This window comes from Leopardus geoffroyi, chromosome C2 (assembly GCF_018350155.1).
Source record: "Leopardus geoffroyi isolate Oge1 chromosome C2, O.geoffroyi_Oge1_pat1.0, whole genome shotgun sequence".
Classification (NCBI taxonomy): domain Eukaryota; kingdom Metazoa; phylum Chordata; class Mammalia; order Carnivora; family Felidae; genus Leopardus; species Leopardus geoffroyi.
Genome location: NC_059333.1, coordinates 45,995,250 through 46,013,969, shown reverse-complemented (window position 1 = coordinate 46,013,969; position 18,720 = coordinate 45,995,250). Strand labels below are relative to the sequence as shown.

Below are 18,720 nucleotides of genomic sequence, written 5' to 3'. Positions count from 1 at the left end.
GAGCATAGTTTAGAAGAAGAGTGGGCAAGATGGTGTGGGGGAAAAAAACAACAGCAGCTTTTAGAGTCGGAGAAACCTAGGTTCAAATCTCAACCTTGAAACTTATTTCTTCCATGATTTGGGCTAAATCATTCTTCACTGGGAGTGGTATCACTCTACCTCCTCCCATGCACCTGGGTGGAGGTGTTTGGATTATCCCAATGACTGGAGAATGCTACTGGCAATTAGTGGGCGGGGTCACCGATGCTAAATGTCCTGCAAAGGACAGCAGAGTCCAGTTCACCAAAGAATCGTTCCACCCAAGATGCCACCAGTGTTCACTACTAAGAACTCTCCACCCTCAGTTTTCTCAACTGTCAGAATAGTGATCAGTATACTAACCTTCAAAGTTGAGGGTGAGGTTTAAATGAGATGCTGCAAGTAAAAGTACCCAACCCAGCAATATGTGTACAGTCTGCCTTGATAAATGCTGTTCTCACCTTACTGCCCCCCCCCTCCAGAGTTAAAATGTCACACAGCGTTACTTTTAAATAGGTCCATCATGTGTGATACAGCAAAGAAAGGGAGCAATCATTTCCCCCCAAATGGAGAATATTAATAGGCAGGTATCCTCCAAATTTGACATTCTCACAGTATCTGTTTAACAGGCTTTCACATAAGTAGTCTAACCTTTAAATCAAGAGCCAAAATCTGACCTAGCTCCAATCCTTACTGCCTCTTTCATTCTGTCCCACTAATGTATATTAAATTATATAGTCCCCAACAGATCATAACCTCCTATAGGCTCTTGCTCAACCTAGAATACCTGTTCCCTATTTCTATCTTACTGGCTAAGTTCTCTTATTAAAACACTACTAATGTCTCCAAGAACCAGGTAACAATCCCTCAACCGTTAAGCCCTCCCTGCTATCCCCTATCACTTTTTAATTATTTTCATTGTTTATTCGTTTTTTGAGAGACAGAGTGCAAGTGGGAGAGGAGCAGAGAGAGGGGGAGACAGAATCTGAAGCAAGCTACAGGCTCTGAGCTGTCAGCACAGAGCCCAAAGTGGGGCTTGAACTCATGAACTGTGAGATCATAACCTGAACCTAAGTCGGCCACTTAACCGATGGAGCCACCCAGGCATTCCCCAACCCCCCATCACTTTTAAGGAGTTCTTTCCTTATGTGCTCATAAATTGCTTTAAATATTATAGCAGTGGTTTGAAATAACTGGGATACACAAAGCTCAGAGTTTTCAAGTTTCCTATGAAAACTTCAGTTACATTTTCCTATCTATATAATCTAAAATAAATATAAGCACCTCCTGGATCTGGTCACCCAAGAAGAGTACTAACAAGCAATTCAAGTGTCCACACCTGAATTTGCATATATAACAGCGTTGATGTTTCCTGACCTTCTTTAATTGCCTAAGGTTAATGAGAACAAAACAGCAGCAAACTCAATAAATAAATGATGTGTTCACAACAAATGAAACCCAAATAATTTAGAGCACGCCATAAAAGCAAAGGCTTTCCTATGGTTCAAAAAAGGAAATGTTAGAAAACCTGAATCACGGCATAATCACAGCAACCCCCAAGGACCCTGTGTTTGTCCCAGTTGGTACCATCTGCATTTTGTGAGAAGCCAAAAAAGTGTTTTCAGGATAATGCTTAAAAACTGACTCTTATTGGTCTTATGTTTAATTTTCATTCTGTTCTTAAGGAATTTATGTCCCATTTTATATTTGTACATGCCTACATTATGTAAATAAAATTCATATAAACATCACTGGTAGTGAAGAAAAGGAAACTATACAAGTTTCAAGTTTGACAGAATGCATTTCATTTCGAGTACACTGAAAAATCAGAACGCAGATATTAACCCTTAATGTATGTTAAGGGGACTCAGAGTTGCAGGCACAGCGTTGGACTTAATACTTGTTCACTGAACGAAAAGTAGTTATGGACTTGGGGCAAGTTTCCTTAGCTCTGTTTTCTATAATAAAATGAGGACGCTAATCGCAAAGGTGTGTCCAACCTCAAGTGTAATATTTTTTAAGTACTTTTACAAATTGTTAAATGCTAAATACATGATAGGTGCTAATATTATTGTTTACAAGTGGTCTTTTCAGCTTCTTACAGTTCCTTGAGAGAAGGAGCCTTTTCCAGTCTTCTTTACCTCCTTACCACGCCAAGCACTTACATGTCTGCTGTTGGGATTCCTCGCCACCCAAAATCACCCGTATAAAAGGTAAACTGGGCTCCCATTAAAACTACAATTTTTTTGCTGCCTTTAAGAGCCAAAATGCCCCTTCATTTTGAAATAAGAGCACAGTGACAAACTGCAAATCTGTTTCCAAACTTGTAAACACCAGGGTGTTGTGTTACTAGGACACTGGGTACTACTAAGAGTTTCCATTTGTTTCATTAAACTTTCAATAAAGGCTTTGTATGTGTTTATATTCTTGAAAAGAAAGATTTAAGCTCATTTAAAACATAAAACACCCACAGAAAGGATTATCTGCTATCCCCTTAACATTGGGAAAGTTCTACAAAGATGAAGACAAAATTAGTGTTCACATAAGCACTATTAAAATTCTCAGTGTCAAAAGGCCAGTGCTTGCCTATCTGGAGATAATGAGAATGGAGAAGCGCTAAGCAGACAAGAGGCCAGCTGCTAGAGTGGTTAGCTCCAGAGAGAGGAAATTAGATCTGAGAAGTGCCTAAAAAGCCAAAACAGGGCAGGAAGGCAGGCAAAGTTTCAGCACAATTCTGTTCTGAACCTCAAGTTGGCCAGCCTATTCCCTTCTAACACTGACTCAAGTTTCCAACTTTTGCTAAGACTACTTGGGATTTCTTTTAAACACTGCTTTCATACTATCCAACATTATTAGTGTCGTTGCAGTGATGGCAGGCACCTCAGGCTGTCTGCCCCCACCAGATCTGACACTCTGGTTGAGCCCCGTCAGACTTCGAAACTATTTTTAACTACTGTGTAACTATGAATTTTAAGTTCCCCCTTAACAGGGCCACAATAGCTGAAGCTTCCCAGGAAAATTAACCAATTACAGGAGCTGTCTTGGAATGATGTGGCATTAACAGACATTCGTAATGGACACGTTTCAAAAGGAGGGAAACTGAGGTACACATAAGCGACTAGAACCAAATCACGAGACCTGAATACTAATGAAACCAGCTCGGTCACAGTTCTGCTTCCTATCCATTTTCCTCTGAAGTCCTCCACGAAGTCTTTAAAATCTGAAGTAAACACAGCTTTCTAGAGAGCGTCCTTCCAATCAAAAGGGATTACACTCTTCCGGTGCAGTTTGGGAGAGGAGAGACTATAAACTTGTCTTCTCACCAAAAGCTTAAAACAGCGAGATGTATTTGACCCCTCTTCCCTCTGAGCAGAAAAAAGAGGCTCAGGAACGGGCATTTTACGGAGACCCGTCTAAAAAAAATAATCGATTTTACAGCAGGTGGAGGAACGAGGAAAGACTGCGGAGAAGGGGCACGTTATCCTTGCTGAAACCAAGACAGCTAAGTCCTGCTTTCTGGAATCTGTTGGGGAACTTGAGGCAGATGTTCCCAAAGAGACATGAGAAAGGGCGGCATCATTTAAATGTCCAGGCAAAATGGTAAATAAAACTAGCGAGGTTTTGTATTTTGACGAAGTCTTGGGAACTCGGCATCACATTAAAAAAAAAAAAATCATTTTGAGGAAATTGAAATAGGATGGCAAAACACCATCTGAGAGGGTGGCGCTCCAACGCTTTACCTTTCCCCCACGAGTGGTTTCGGATGGCGCCCTCTCCGCCCCGGCTGGTGGCTCGGCTCGCTCACAACTGTTTCCCATTACTGCCGGCAGGACGCCGGGGGACTCGCTTTTGCCACAGAACTTGGAGCGCAGACGCCAGTGTGGAACGGGAACAGAATTACGTTCCGGGAGGGGGAGTGGGAAGGAAGAGCGCCGCGCAGGCTGGGCCGGGTGGGAACGCGCTCCTCCGCGGGTCACGAACTTCACCCGGATTTACCCAAGGAAAGGGGAGTGAGGCGGCAAGGGGACCGGGCGAAGAGGAGGAAACTTTAGCAATGGAGAAAGGAGAACAGAAAGTGGCGAACGGAGCGCAGCCTGGCCCCAGAGCAGCTGGCTGCAGGCGGTCGGTCGGGCCAGGGGCCCCCGTCCGGCGAGTTCGCACAGGACCCCCAGACGTCCCCCGCGGCTCCCACCTGGCGGCGCCCTGGCCTGGAGCGGGCGGCTGGCTCGTCCCCGACCTCTCCTCCTCGTCCTCTTCCTTGTCCCGGGAAGGGCTTCGGGGAGCGAAGAACCGGGAGAAGGTGTGCCAGGGGGCGCCGCCCCTCCTCCGGCCTCCAGACATGTCCCCTGCGCGGCTGCCGGTTCGGGGCGGTCCGCGGCGAACGGGTTTGGCGGTGTCCTACGCCGGGAAGCCCGGCGTGGCAGGACCGGCGAAGGCAGGACAGACGGCGCGGGCAACCGGCGCGGCTCAGTCCATCCCGGGCGGGAGAGGCGCGGGCGCGACGCGCACCCCGCGCGGCTGTTGCTAGAGCTGCACGCCGGCTCCTCCTCCCGCCCCCGACTAGCCCGCCCCCTGGGAGGAGCCAGAAGCCGCGGCACCGCCCCGAGTCTGGGCCCAGCGGGAGTCTGCGGGGCCGGCGGGGTCCCAGCTAGAGGCGGGAGCCTGAGATCCTGGTTGGGGTGAACGCGCAGCCTGGGACGCTGGGCTCCGGGTTTCCCGCCCAAAACAGTTAGGCTGTAGTCCTTTGGACTTTGCGCTCAGTTTTTACTCTGTATTACTGACTTTTCTATCCCTCAGGCAGTGAACGAAAACTGTACTCAGACTTTTAAAAGAAGTTGAACTCAAGTTCGTGACAGCACCTTGTAAACTGCGGTATCAGAGGGCCTTGGGCTTTTAGCTAGCAAACAGCTACTTCAAAAACACTTTCCACCAGGGCTGCAATAGAGATTACTCCATGGCGGGGTCCCAGAAGTGAAGGTGGGGCATAGGTGTCTGTGTAGGTCTGTCAACTCTTTTCTTGTTCAGTTACCTTATGTGTGGAATAACTTTTCCTAACCCGGATGCGCCTTAAATTTCTCACACTCCATGTTATATACGACTCTGAGAACCGTCTTGCAAAAACGACACTGATAAAAACGTGACTTAAATTTCTAAGTGTTTGTTGTTGAAATATATTCTACAGTCGTTACACAGCTGTCACTGAAATCTGGAAACCAGTCTTTAAGATGGCTTAAAAACAAAAACAGTCTAAATACAGTAGTATGGAATTTATTAGTTTTTTTATGTTTTACATACAGAAAGCCCTACATAATTAATGTATACATCTTGATGAGTTTGGAGATAAACGTACTCCTGAAACCATCATCACAATCTATGTCATAAACCACCAGAAGTTTCCTCTTGCCTTCTTACTATTTGATAACACTTGAACATACAACACAACACAAAAACTTCTTAGGAATTTTTTTAAGTGTCCAATACAGTATTGTTAACTATAGGCACAATGCTGTACAGTAGAACTCTAGGAAGTACTCATTTTTCATAACTGAAACTTTGTACCCTTGAAGAGCTCTGTTTCCTCCTCCTTGCGGCCCCAGGGGACCACCATTCCCCTCTACTTCTATTAATTTGGCTATTTTAGATTCATCATATAAGTGTTATCCTGTAATATTCGTTCTTATGTGTCTGACTTATTAATACAGTGGATAGGTATTCTTTTATTTTTATATCCTAGTAGCTAGCAGAGTGGCTAACATTGAGGCTCATTCACCGCAGGTATTTTGGTTTTGTTTACTCGTTTCTAAACTAAATTGCTCCTGAGATGGTGTAGAAATATTTACAGACATATTTACAAAGAATCAGACTTTTACTTGTATAAAAATTATATACTAGTAAATGAAATGTCCCAGGCAGTTTTGGCTTGGGGAGGGGAAGGAAGGTACCTTGGGGGTTATCCCTCCTCTAGCTTTGGGGTGCTGAAGAAGAGAAGGTTGTTTATGAGTAAGTTGGACATCTATAAGCCCTGGTCATTTCTGCATCAGCTGGTGGCTGTTGAGCCTCTCTGCCTTCCCCCAGCGGTCTCCTAGAAGCACTCTAACCCCTCCTAACTGCAGCAGAGCCCAAGGCACTCACCCTGATTTGTTTTAGCTTTGATTTAACCCACCAAAGTTAAATCAGCCCAGTTTCCTTCAGCTGGATTCAGACTGACCAGTGCTTTCTCATTGGAAATATTTCCTCCTTTTCTGTGAGTCTGAGAAAATAGGGAAAAGCTGGAATAATACATAGGCCAAGTAAAGTTCCCAATTCTAACTTATCATTTTAGCAGAGAATCTCCATTAAATGCCAATTTACCAGAAAGCCCAGATGACATGAGAACAAAGAGAGTATGAAGCAAACTGTTCCCTCCAGCTAGAAGGCCCAGAGAATGATTTATCTCCCCAAAGGAATGTTAAGTGAGTACCAGATGTGTCCCCAACTTGTACTGTGAAAAGCAGGCCCTATACCCTAATGTCCACGCAGTGGGTAGATTGTTTGGAAGTCTTTCTGGGGATAGAAGTGGGTGGGATCCAGCAAGATTTAGTACTGAATTATGGTTTTAACTAACAATAGCTTTCTAAGAATAAGAATTTCTCTGAAAAATAGCTGTCAAGGAAAATACAGTGACAGTCCTATTTCTGCATTAGCCACTATCCTCGGTAAGTGAGAAGGCATCAGAATTGTAATGTGTAAACTCCTTCATAAAAATTTTCTACAGTGTTGGTGATGATAGGATAAGTAGTGGAAATAATGCTAATGTTCATCCAAATAGAATCCCTTGTATTAATGAACAGCTTGTAAATGTATAAGATAGTATAGATGTTATTAGAGGCCCCTAGAGTGAACATTTGGGCCAATATAGATCTATGATACTTTTTTTTTTTTCTCAAAAACAACTCCTTCATGAAGGAAACAATATCTAATGATACTCTAATCTACATTCTATGGAGGAACAAAGCAGCACTTTGAATGAATTGTAAATATAAATGGTGCCTGGCTCCATTAAGGCAAGCTTTGTCAATGCAAGATTAGTTTAAAGCCATAAAAAAATGACCCTAAATTTTCACTGACTTACTTTTCTAATATTTATCAGTTCTTAGATATCCTACATCCTGATATTCTGACTCATATTAACAAATTTCTGAGTACTAAGTTCTAACATTATATTAGGAAGTCTGTACAAATGAATTTTAGAGTTGCAAGGATGTTAGAGATGAAAATTTAGCACAGTTCATTCACTCATTCAGTTCCATTTAGTGAAGGCCCACTGCAGAAGCATATTCGTTGTGAAGCTGATGAAGCTGAAGCCTCGAGGCTCCTCACTGGCACAGTCTCTTCCAATGTGAACTCAGGAATGGGATCACATGGTCATGTGTTTTTTTGTGAAATTTATACAAGTAAATATTTTAACTGCAATTGATTAAGACACATAATCTTTCCACTTGGGATTCCCACACCCCTACCCCCATCATTACACTTCTCCTAAAATCAGTTGATGTTGGATTTATTGGGAACATTTTGGCATCTTCTAGGGAATTTGAGTTGGATATACATTCAGTTTGGATTTAGTGATGTATATTTATCTGATTGTCAGTGTGTCCAAAATTTAACTAAATTACAGCTTAAATTCCAGTTTGTCCATTGTGCAACTCATCAAGCATTATAGCCAACATGCAGGAACAGAGGTCTTATCAAGGTATAAACATCAGGTCCCTGATGTTGAAAATGTGTGGGTAGTAGAGGTGAAACAAGATTTGAAATGTACAATAGGAAAAAGGGAATGTGGAAAATTATTCCAGGCATCAGAAGACAAAATACAAGAAGAATCACTTGCAATTGATGTGATTTCTGTCATAGCAGTAATATGTTCAATACTGCAGTGTATATAATTTTTATAACTTAATATATCAAACTTTTTTTTGAGGAAGAGAGCATGAGTGAGGGAAAAGGGCAGAGGGAGAGAGAGAGAGAGAGAACCTTAAGCAGGTTCCATACTCAGCACAGATTCCAACGTGGGGCTTGATCCTGAGCTGAAATCAAGAATCGGATGCTCAACCAACTGAGCCACCCAGATGCCTGCATCAAACTTTTTAAATGAAAATCATATAACATAAAATTTATCAGAATTCTTCTTTGTAGGGCACAAACCTGTCACAGCACTACAGTGAGTGTGTGAGAGTGTTGCATGTTTACATACCCCTCCAATCAATAATACACTCAACCAGATGTATAGAAAGTGATATTAGAAAAACAATGTTAGTAGAGCATGTGACTCTTGATCTGTCTTAGTTGATAGAGCATGTGACTTTTGATTTTGGGGTCATGAGTTTGAGCCCCATGGTGGGTGTAGACATTACTTTGAAAGTTTTTAAAAAAAGAAAGTCATTGTCATATGAAAGACTATCAAAGGGTATACTATTGGGGTGCCTGGGTGGCTCAATTGGTTGAGCATCCAGCTTCGGCTCAGGTCGTGATCTCACGGTTTGTGAGTTTGAGCCCCGCCTCGGGCTCTGTGCCGACAGCTCAGAGCCTGGAGCCTGTTTCAGATTCTGTGTCTCCCTCTCTCTCTGCTCCTCCCCTGCTCATGCTCTGTCTCTCTCTCTCAAAAACAAACATTAAAAAAAAATTCAAAGGGTATACTATTAAAAATAAAAGAAAAAAAGAATTAAAGAGGTATGCCAACCAATGGAAAAATATATTGATTTTCTAGACTTTGTGATTTAGTATTGTTGACTTTTTAAAATTGGTAATTTGCATGATTTATTTTTTTCATCCATTTCTATATCTAATTTTCATTCTTAATTTTAAATCATTTTTCTTTAAAAAGGACCCATCAAGTTGTAAAAATCTTCAGATACCTCAGAACCTCTGTCCCTAAGTGCCAAACTATGTGTCAGATGCATGCTTATTCTTAGAGATACTAAGATGAGTAAGATACTTTCCTTCAAGAGGCAAGTTTGACAGGAAAAACAGATGAGCAAAGAGGGTATAATAGGGAAATCTTTCTGTGAGCATACATATAGGATGGACCTTCATTATAGTCTATAAGTTTCCAGCATGGTTCATAGAGGAAATAACTCTCAGCATGCTCTCTTACCTCCTGCGACCACCATGACTCCCATAAAAAGAATGCACTTCAGTAGCTTATTTGATACAGGAGAAAACCTGAAGCTCTTCACATGGTGATTCCCAAAGCATAAGCACTAAACTCAAAAGTATGAGAATAGACTAAAAGTGCTGATCTCTGAAGCATTTAAATAAGGATGCAAGTGTAGTTTAGAAATGCTAAGCTTTTTGTTCTGAAAAGTCCACCAGAGGGATAAGCTTCGGTATATATCTTAGAGCACAGTATTTACTATGTGGCAGGTGGCCCAGGAATATTAAGACAGCTGTCAACATCAAGGAAAGCACCAGCCCATGAAAAGCAAGCAGATGGATTGGGGCACTTCGCTAGCTGTCTCCTAGAATAATAGCTGTGCATGGCCAAATGAGGCAATGTCATGCTGCCCAGGGCAGCAAAAAGCTATTACTGGATATAAGCGCTCAATTAGGAGATGGGGCGGGGGAATATCCTCCCATTTCCTTTGTTTGCATAGCTCAAGTTTTCATTAAGAACCACAACAGCATATAAGAAACTGTGTGTGTGTGGGGGGGGGGGGGGAGAGTGATGGGTGGGGAGAATAACGCTAGCACTTTGCATTCTGTTATATTCTGATTATCATGGTTTGTAACATGGGAAAATGCCTCAGTCTTACTGCTTCAATGGGAGCAGATGGTGAAATTTTTAAGTAATTGGTTATTCAGACTTCTAGGGGATGCATGAAGTTTTATTGTATTGTTTGTCTGGTTTTTATTTCTAGAACATGTGGAGATTGAGATCTTTCAAACACATATCTTTCAAGTTTAAAGTGAGATATGTTAGTCTGACCTAAATTACATTTACTCTTTTCTTCTCTTGATAACAATTGCAAAGAGAAATGAATTCTTTATAAAAATATAACATTAACAATTCAATATTTATTTCTCAAGCAGTGCCAAATTTGGTAATACTAAACCATTATATTCTAAAAAGTATAAAAATAGAGGAATTTCTTTAGCAAACACAGATTGAGATGTATGTCAAAATAGCTATTCATATCAACTCAGTTTAATGTGTCTTTTGAGTTAAATGCTGTCTAGAATACAAAGTCTTATGTAGAATATTAACTTTTATTAATGCAGCTTCTTTTTTTTTTTCAACGTTTATTTTATTTTTGGGACAGAGAGAGACAGAGCATGAACGGGGGAGGGGCAGAAAGAGAGGGAGACACAGAATCGGAAACAGGCTCCAGGCTCTGAGCCATCAGCCCAGAGCCCGACGCGGGGCTCGAACTCACGGACCGCAAGATAGTGACCTGGCTGAAGTCAGACGCTTAACCGACTGCGCCACCCAGGCGCCCCTATTAATGCAGCTTCAAAAGCATGGCACACATAATGGCTCAGAATAAGAATTTACTTGTATATGAAAACCCCATTTCCAAATATTGTTTTCCTTAATTATTTCATCTGAGTATATAAGTACTATATTGTGCATATCTGATATACAATTTTAAATGAACCTATTCTTTAAAAAATAATTATTTACAAATTTCTGGACTGCACTTATTAGTGTTGATTGCAAATTTTATTAGGGCTTCATGAAACAAAGCTTTAGAGTAAAATGATAATCGGCTTGTGAAATGGATTTCACTTTTTATTTGCAACATACATGTCCTAGAGTTCTCTTACTATGGACATGTTGTTCCCAGTTTGACTTGTTGCAAATGGTTTGAAAACAAGACATAGAGGCAGCTGTTATTGTGAGCAAATGTTTTGATTAGAGAGAGAAAGCAGCTGGAAGTGATATATGCTGTCATATAAGATGAACCAGTTTTCACGTCAGGACTTTACCTAACCAAAAGTGAGATTAGCATTACTTCATTTTCATGAATTTTCTTTGTATAGAATGGAATAGAAGTGTATCCACTTTGCGTATAACCTGGAGTGATGAAGTACTGAATATATCACTGAATATAAAGTTGACATACTTATCTATGAAAATCTTACATGATCCATTATGAAATAATATCATTGACAAACTTTCAAAAAATTATTTAAAAATACTGCTTAATGTAGTAGCAAAAAATCTGTATGAAGCTTATAAAACTAAGTGTTACTGTGGTGGATAAAATTTTGATTTTTTAGAAATGTAGCAAGTACGAGGGTACCTGGCTGGCTCAGCCTGTGAAGCATGTGACTCTAGATCACATTGAGTTCAAGCGCTATGTGGGGTACACAGATTACTTAAAAATAAAATCTTAAAAAAAAATTAATGTAGCAAGTACATTTCTCAATAACTCCACTTGTATTTTAAAAGATTTGTATAAACTCATCAAACTATAACTTAACTGGTTTTGCAAATAATTAACAAAAGCATTCAACATCAAATATTTCATTCAGTCTATCCTCGCAATTGAATTCCTTCCTCACCTCTTCCAGTCAACTTTTACTGGTAAAGAGAAAAAGGAGTAACCTATGACAAAAGGTAAAACTGAATTCAAAAAGTTACAATAGGAATATTTTGACTCAAATATGGAAGTAAAATAATTGTCATAATTTCATATTAATAACCATCTTAAAATTGAGTCATGCCTGTATTCTATCTTCTACTTTTTGTTTCAGCTCCTCAAATAAGCACTTCTAGGTAGTCAGTTTCCATTATAAATCATTTGGCTTACTTCTCATACAGGTAAATGTACTGACATACTTTGAATGACCAAGTCTGGAAGACACTTAAATGAATGTTTTTTGAACCTCACAGTTGGTATTAAACTCCACTTCAAATGATCTGTCATGTATATTATCAAATGAAGTAGCTGACTGCACCACAGTATAGAATTTGCCTCTATAAAATTATCAACCACCTGCAACCTGAGGGAAGGGGAAATTAACTTACTTATTTAAAATTCTGCCATTTTCATTCCAGTTCTTCCTACCACTTAAGTATATTCTATAGGTATATTTGGTCTGGATAACTTAAATAAAACACAATCTAGCTTAGAAAAAAAATATCTTTAAAGAAAATGTAACAAGTAGCTATTTGTTGGCAAAACTCCTTAGTTGGTCAGGAAGGTAATCAGAGAACTTAAAAAAAAAAAAAAAAAAAAGGACATGTTTACTGAAAAGCCTGTTAATCAGTCTACATTTCAGAAACACAAAACCAAGAAAATAGAAAATTCTGAAATACATATATAGAATCTAAAGATTATTGACCTAGTATTCATGACTCTAGTATTAGCTGCTTCAAATTTCCTTAGGAGAGTTGGTAGGAGAAATATACATTTAAAAAATAAAATACTTCATTTACAAAGTTATTTTATAGTCTTCTGCCCATTCACTAACTTCTTATTAAATACTTCTAGGCCCTGTTTGGTGACTGGAATCAACCATCAACAAGCTCAGTCTCTGAGATGGAAATAGAACTAAGCAAAAGTTACAAATTACAAGACAATGTGATAATAGAAACATGTACATGGGAAAAGGGACAAGAAAGTGCCTAACTGTATCACTTGGGCAGGCTGTACTTGGGGTCAAGGATAGATTTCACAAATCTCAGCTCCAGAAGTATAGATCATAAAGTCCCACAACTACAACTAGTTTCATACACCTGTTGTTATATATTTATATTATAAATCTATGTTAGATAAAACTAGATAAATTTATCATCAATTAAATTTACAATTAGATAAAATCTATATTAGATAACAAGCAATATTAAAGTCCGATAGGAGTGTACACAATACTAGCCCAACAATGAACACATAATTAATATTTACTGTCTGATTTAGTGAGAAAACATTGCAGTAAATGAGTGCTACTACATTGTGAATCATCAAATACTATGTGTAACATAAGGATATTCAAAAGCTTTGGTATGTTAATATGAAACTACCTTTAAGTGAACTCTTTGCTACATTCTTTAAAATAATTGCATAATTGGGGTGGCTGGTGGCTCAGTCAGTTGAGCATCCAACTCTTGATTTCAGCTCAGGTCATGATACCAGAGTCATAGCATCAAGACCTGCGTTGGGCTCCATGCTGAACATGTAGCTTAAGATTCTCTCTTTCTTTCTCTCTCTCTCTCCCCCTCTGGCCCTCTCTCCCCTTGCACTCTCTCTCTCTCTCTCTCTAGAATAAAAACAAAAAGGAAAATTCATAAAAAATAAGATAATTACATAATTAAAAGTAAATGACAATGATAAGGTATGAGAAATATGCAGGTAGAGAAACTGCTACACAGATTCTAATACGACCTACATAATTTGAGTTTACAGCTGCCAATTACTGACAAAGGCAGGTTAGACCAGTAAATCAGGCAGGAAAGATCTTACTACTAACCAACTATCTAATTTAGGACCCAAATCAAGTATATGCAAGAATTAGTTTGACATGTGTGACATTCTTATATCAATTATCTTTCTCATAGCTATTACCTTGGATTCACTCTAAAAGTTGTCAAATTGATGTTATTAATATTGTAAAATCCAGAAAGTCATGTGATCCATCTTTATGATTAGTGGTTATTTTTCCCCCTAAAAAATTGGCAGTAGTACTGTATTTTCTAATATTATATCTTTAAATTTCAAGAATTCTGTAATTCATAGAAGTATATTCACATTACCAAGCTAGTTGCAATTATCAACATATTCAGGTAGTCAATTTTTATATGAGTGATGCAATTTCAGACCTTTTTTGAAAATAAATTACTCATCTACTGTATTCTGTTCTGGTTCTTCTCATGGAGAATGCCATTTGCTCTATATTGCTATTTCATATAAAATTATTTTTATCTACAGATAATTTTAATTTTGAAATTATTTAATACCTACTGAGAAATTACATGAATAGTACAGAGATCCTTTTATTTAATGAACCATTTGAAAGTATGTTGTCAAAATGATGTCCTAACACCCCTCAATAGTTTGATGATACTTAACATGGCCATTGTCCTAAAATCCTAAGTAACCAAAATATAACCCTCAAAATCAAGAAATTAGTTAATACTACCATCCTAGCCTCAGATACCATTCATGTTTTGCCAATTGTCTCATCAATGTCTTTCATGGCAAAGTGATCCAATCCAGAATCACATATTACATTTAGTTGTCATGTCTCCATAGTCTCCTTTATTCTGGAAAAGTTCCTTGGTCTTTTTTTGACTTTCATGGTTGTGAAACTTTTGAATATTAAGGGCCAGTTTTTTGTTTGTTTTGTTTTGTTTTGTTTTGTTTTGTTTTGTTTTGTTGGTTGGGGGTAATGTGGACATCTCTTCATTTGGTATGCTTGGTGTTTCCTTATGGCTAAATTCAGCCTATGAGTTCTTGGCAAAAATACACCAAAAAGTAATGTTATATTCTTCTTGTGGCTGGTAGTACATGATTTTAATTTGTCCTATCATGGATGATGTTTGCTTGGGTCAGTTGAGTTCTATTTTAATTTATTGGCATTTTAACATATGTTTTACATTTTTTAAATAGTTGCTATAAGGATTATAATATACATCCTTAATTTTCACTACTAGAATTAATACTCTATCACTTCATGTACAACATAGTTTTACAACTGTTTAGATCCTTTATGATTCACCTTATCAGTTATACTGCAGCTGCCATATCTCATTTGTATTACATCTACATATATTATAAACCCCACAATATGGTATACTTTTTGCTTCAGACATTCACATGTACTTTAACGACATTAAAGCAAAAAAAAACCAAACATTTTATATTGACCCAAATATTTACCATTTCATTGGTTCATTGTTTCCTGAAAATTAGTTTCTCTTTAGTATCATTTCCTTTTAGCCTGAAGAATTTTCTTATTGGTAGTGCAAAGCTGCTGGTGAATTTTTTTTTCTTAGTTTTCAATCTTATTATTCTGGATCAACTTTTTTTTCAACACTTTAAAGATATTGTACTACTGTCTTCTAGCTTAGATCATTTCTGGTAAGAAATCCACAGTAGTTTATATCACTCAGTATATAAGGTGGATTCCTTCCACCTGACCCTGGATATTTCTGAAATTTTCTTTGGTTTTCAACCATTTGCTATGACGTACCTAGGGGTTTTGTTTGTTTTGTTTTGTATTAACTCTGTTGGGCATTTGCTGAGCTTTTTGAATCTATAAATTATGTGTTTAATTCAGTTTGGGAAATTTTTAGCCCTTATTTCTTTAAAAATTTATTTTGTCCCATTCTCTCTTTCCTTTCCCCGTGGGACTCCCAACTACACATATACACAAATATAACTTTTCATATGATGCCACGGAATCCTGAGGTTCTGTTTTGTTTTGTTTTTTCCATATTTATCTGTCTTCTCCACATGGGAAAATTTATTTTGATCTATATCTTCAAGTTTGCTGATTATTTCTTCTGTCATTTTCATTCTACTGTTAGTCTATGCAGTGATTTCTTAGTGTCCGATATATTTTTTAGTTCTAGAATTTCTTTGTTTTCTTTTATATTTTCTATTTTTCTGTTGAAAATTTCCATTTATTATAAGAATTTTTTCTTTTATCTCACTGAGATAAATTACTAAGCTGCCTTAAAGTCCTTACCTGATCATTTAAGTCATCTGTGTTGACCTCTATTAGCTTTTCCTTTGAAAATGAGTCATTATGTCGAGTAAATTTGGATTGTCTCTTAGATTTTGAATGCTATGCTGTAGACTGTGGATTCTATCATGTAATTTGAGAGAGCGTTGTCATTTTTATTTTATAGGGACATTAAATTGTTTAAACTGAAACTGCAAACTTGCCCTTGCTGATTGTGGACAGCAAATCAAATCTTATTTCATTGTTTTAGTTGTAGCTGTAAGCTGCTTTGAGTCTGCCCGCTGTTTGTTCCTGGTTTGGGACTCAGCCAGAGACTTGGGGATGTTTATACTTAGAATTTTAGACTCCTATTCTCTGGATCTATCCTTTACTAAATGTTCCTCCGTTTACTTTGCAGTGGCTTTGGTTGTCCTATGATCTTTGTCCTCTTTTCTTCAGGGCAAAATATAGTAGATTTTCTATCATAGGTTTAGCAGCCCAGAATTTTAGCTGTGACTGTGACCTGTTCTCAGAATTGAAGCCTCAAAATGGAGTCGCCTGGATGGCTCATTTGATAAAATATGAAACTCTTGATCTCGGGGTTGTCAGATCAAGCCCCACTGTGGGCATAGAGCTTACTTAAAAACAAAAAACAAAAAACAAAAACAAAACAAAACAAAAAACACCTCAAAACTCACCCCAGTGCAGTGCTGCCTTCTAAGTTTCAGCTCCCTTCCAAAATATGCCAGCTTCTGTTCATTCTCAAGAACCTTCAGGTAGTTGGATTTTTTTGTTGCTGCCCAGCATTTATAGTTTTCTGTAGGAAGGTTGGTCTATCAGCAACCTATTTCTTTATACCAGAATCATCATTCAGTCTAAGCTTATTTTTAAAACAATGAAAAAGATCATATACTACTATCCCAGTACCTCATGGTTAGAAGCTTAAGAATATCGTTAGGAATAGAAATGAACATATAAAAAATAGTTAATCACAGAATAATTTAATATTTTAAGTTAACACAGCATTAACCTTCATTAACATTCCAATTTTATTTCCTTATTATGCTCCCAAAATCTGTGAACCAGGGCAAAAATTACATGTATTGGCTTACATATTAATTAATTCAACAAATATGGGCCTAAAATGTACGGTGCAGTATCCTACGCACTTGGAATGCAGTATGTAACAAATTTTCTGCACTCATGGGGTTTATATTCTAGTGTGAAAGACCAACAATGAATATACATAAGTATATATAATAATACCAAGTCATGATACAGTGCAATAAGAAAAAATAAGGCAGAATGAAATAGGGGAAAGGGATGGATTTGCTCGTTTGAATATAATAGTCAGAGATGACAACTCTGAGGAAGTGACTTGAGTGAAATGAGGCAGTGAGGTATGCAAGGATCTAAGGAAAGGCATTCCAGCTAGAAGAAAGAATATAATGGTGTTGAGATTAGAAAGAGTGGCTCATTTGATAAATAGCAAGCTGGAGTGCAGTAAGTGAGGGCAACCAGTTATTAGGAAAGAGGCTAAAGATATAGCTAGAACATGTTAGATAGGAACCCTTGTAGACTCTGGCAATATTTTGGGGTTTATGTGATGAAAGCTATTGAAAGGTTAAGGATAGAGTGATATGTTTTATTTTTTAGAAACAAAAATGACACTGGTTGCTGTGTAGGAGAACAATTGTTGAGGTTAGAAGGGAGCAGAGGGTCTAACTAGGGAGTGAGTTTAGGGGTCTAGACAGGAGTTTATGGTAGTTTGGACCAGAGAAATACTAATGGAGGAGGTGTGAGGTCAGATTCTAGACTTTTAAAATACAGAATTTGCTGATGGATTGCAAGAGGGACATGAAAGGAGAAATTATATCTCTTCTTCATGTTTTGTTATGGATTATTTCTTTATTTTGAGAGAGAGAGAGAGAGAGAGAGAGAGAGAGAGCATGAGTGGAGTAGGGGCAGAGAGAGAGAGGGAGAGAGAATTCCAAGCAGGCTCTATGCCATCAGTGCAGAGCCCGATGGGGCTTGAGCTCATGAACTGTGAGATCATGACCTGAGCTGAGACCAAGAATCAGACGCTTAATTGACTGACCCATCCAGGTACCCCTGATGACTGATTTTTGGCATAATGGATAATTTGCATTATCATTTTATTATTTTACTTTGCTATCAATGAACCCAGTTTTAGTCACTGATACCTTATTTTAGTTGGCTAAATGAACTAATGCAAGTCAGTACATATAGGATATTCTTCCTACATTCATTCACAAATTGAATGGAATATTGATTATAATGGATAAGTTCTTGTGATTTTGGCATGCTTATATAACTTAGTACTGTGATTACTCACTTCTCCCACTTTTCTTTATATACCCTACTGTAAATTTTAGAATTGTATACAACATGATGCCATTTTGCCTTTACTTAACAGCAGGAAATGAAATTATCAGTACTGTTGAAATACAGCCATCTCAGATTTACAAAACATGCAAATGTGAAATTAAAAGCACAGAATTTTAAAAATTTTGGAAACCTCATTAACAGTTTTAAATATATTATCTTGGTATTTTCAGATGATGAATGTTCTATGAGACTTTAGGATATCACTTGTATTAACTTATAATTTCTACTTTTAAATTAATTTTGTAAAAGATCACTTTTTTTTCAGTGTCCTACATCTGTCTTGATTCAAACATATATACATGCATGTGTGTTTACATAGGTATCTTCACACACCCACATTGACAAAAACAGAAGGAGAAAAAAGAAATAATACAATATTGTGGTTTACTACCTGTTTTCAGTTCTTAGGTATAATTTCTAAATAGTTCATTTTACCATGGCTGGTCAAAGCCCTAGAAAAGTACCCCCAGCCTCCTGAATACTGACTGGTTGCCGCAAAAAAGCTGGTTTTACGATATAGAGTGTCTTGTATTCTAGTAGTGAGAATTACCTAATAACTCGATCAAGATCAGGAGATGAGAGAATATGTGGATCAAAGCAAGGTCCACCCAAGGCCTTGAACCCATTTCACAGCTATGGCAGTTA

The 18,720-nt window shown here is 38.1% G+C and overlaps 1 protein-coding gene across 2 annotated transcripts in view; it reads right to left on the bottom strand.

Annotated features, from left to right (window-relative positions):
* The window catches only part of CRYBG3 (crystallin beta-gamma domain containing 3), a 129,786-nt gene extending 125,212 nt beyond the window's left edge, over positions 1 to 4,574 (bottom strand). Inside the window, exon 1 of one of the 2 annotated variants that reach the window (XM_045501726.1) lies at positions 4,211 to 4,574. In XM_045501726.1, the coding sequence (XP_045357682.1) occupies positions 4,211 to 4,359 (149 nt within the window). In that variant the 5' untranslated portion in view covers positions 4,360 to 4,574. The remainder of the gene's footprint in view (positions 1 to 4,210) is intronic. The other variant, XM_045501728.1, reaches the window with a different exon arrangement.
* Positions 4,575 to 18,720: the final 14,146 nt, after the last annotated feature.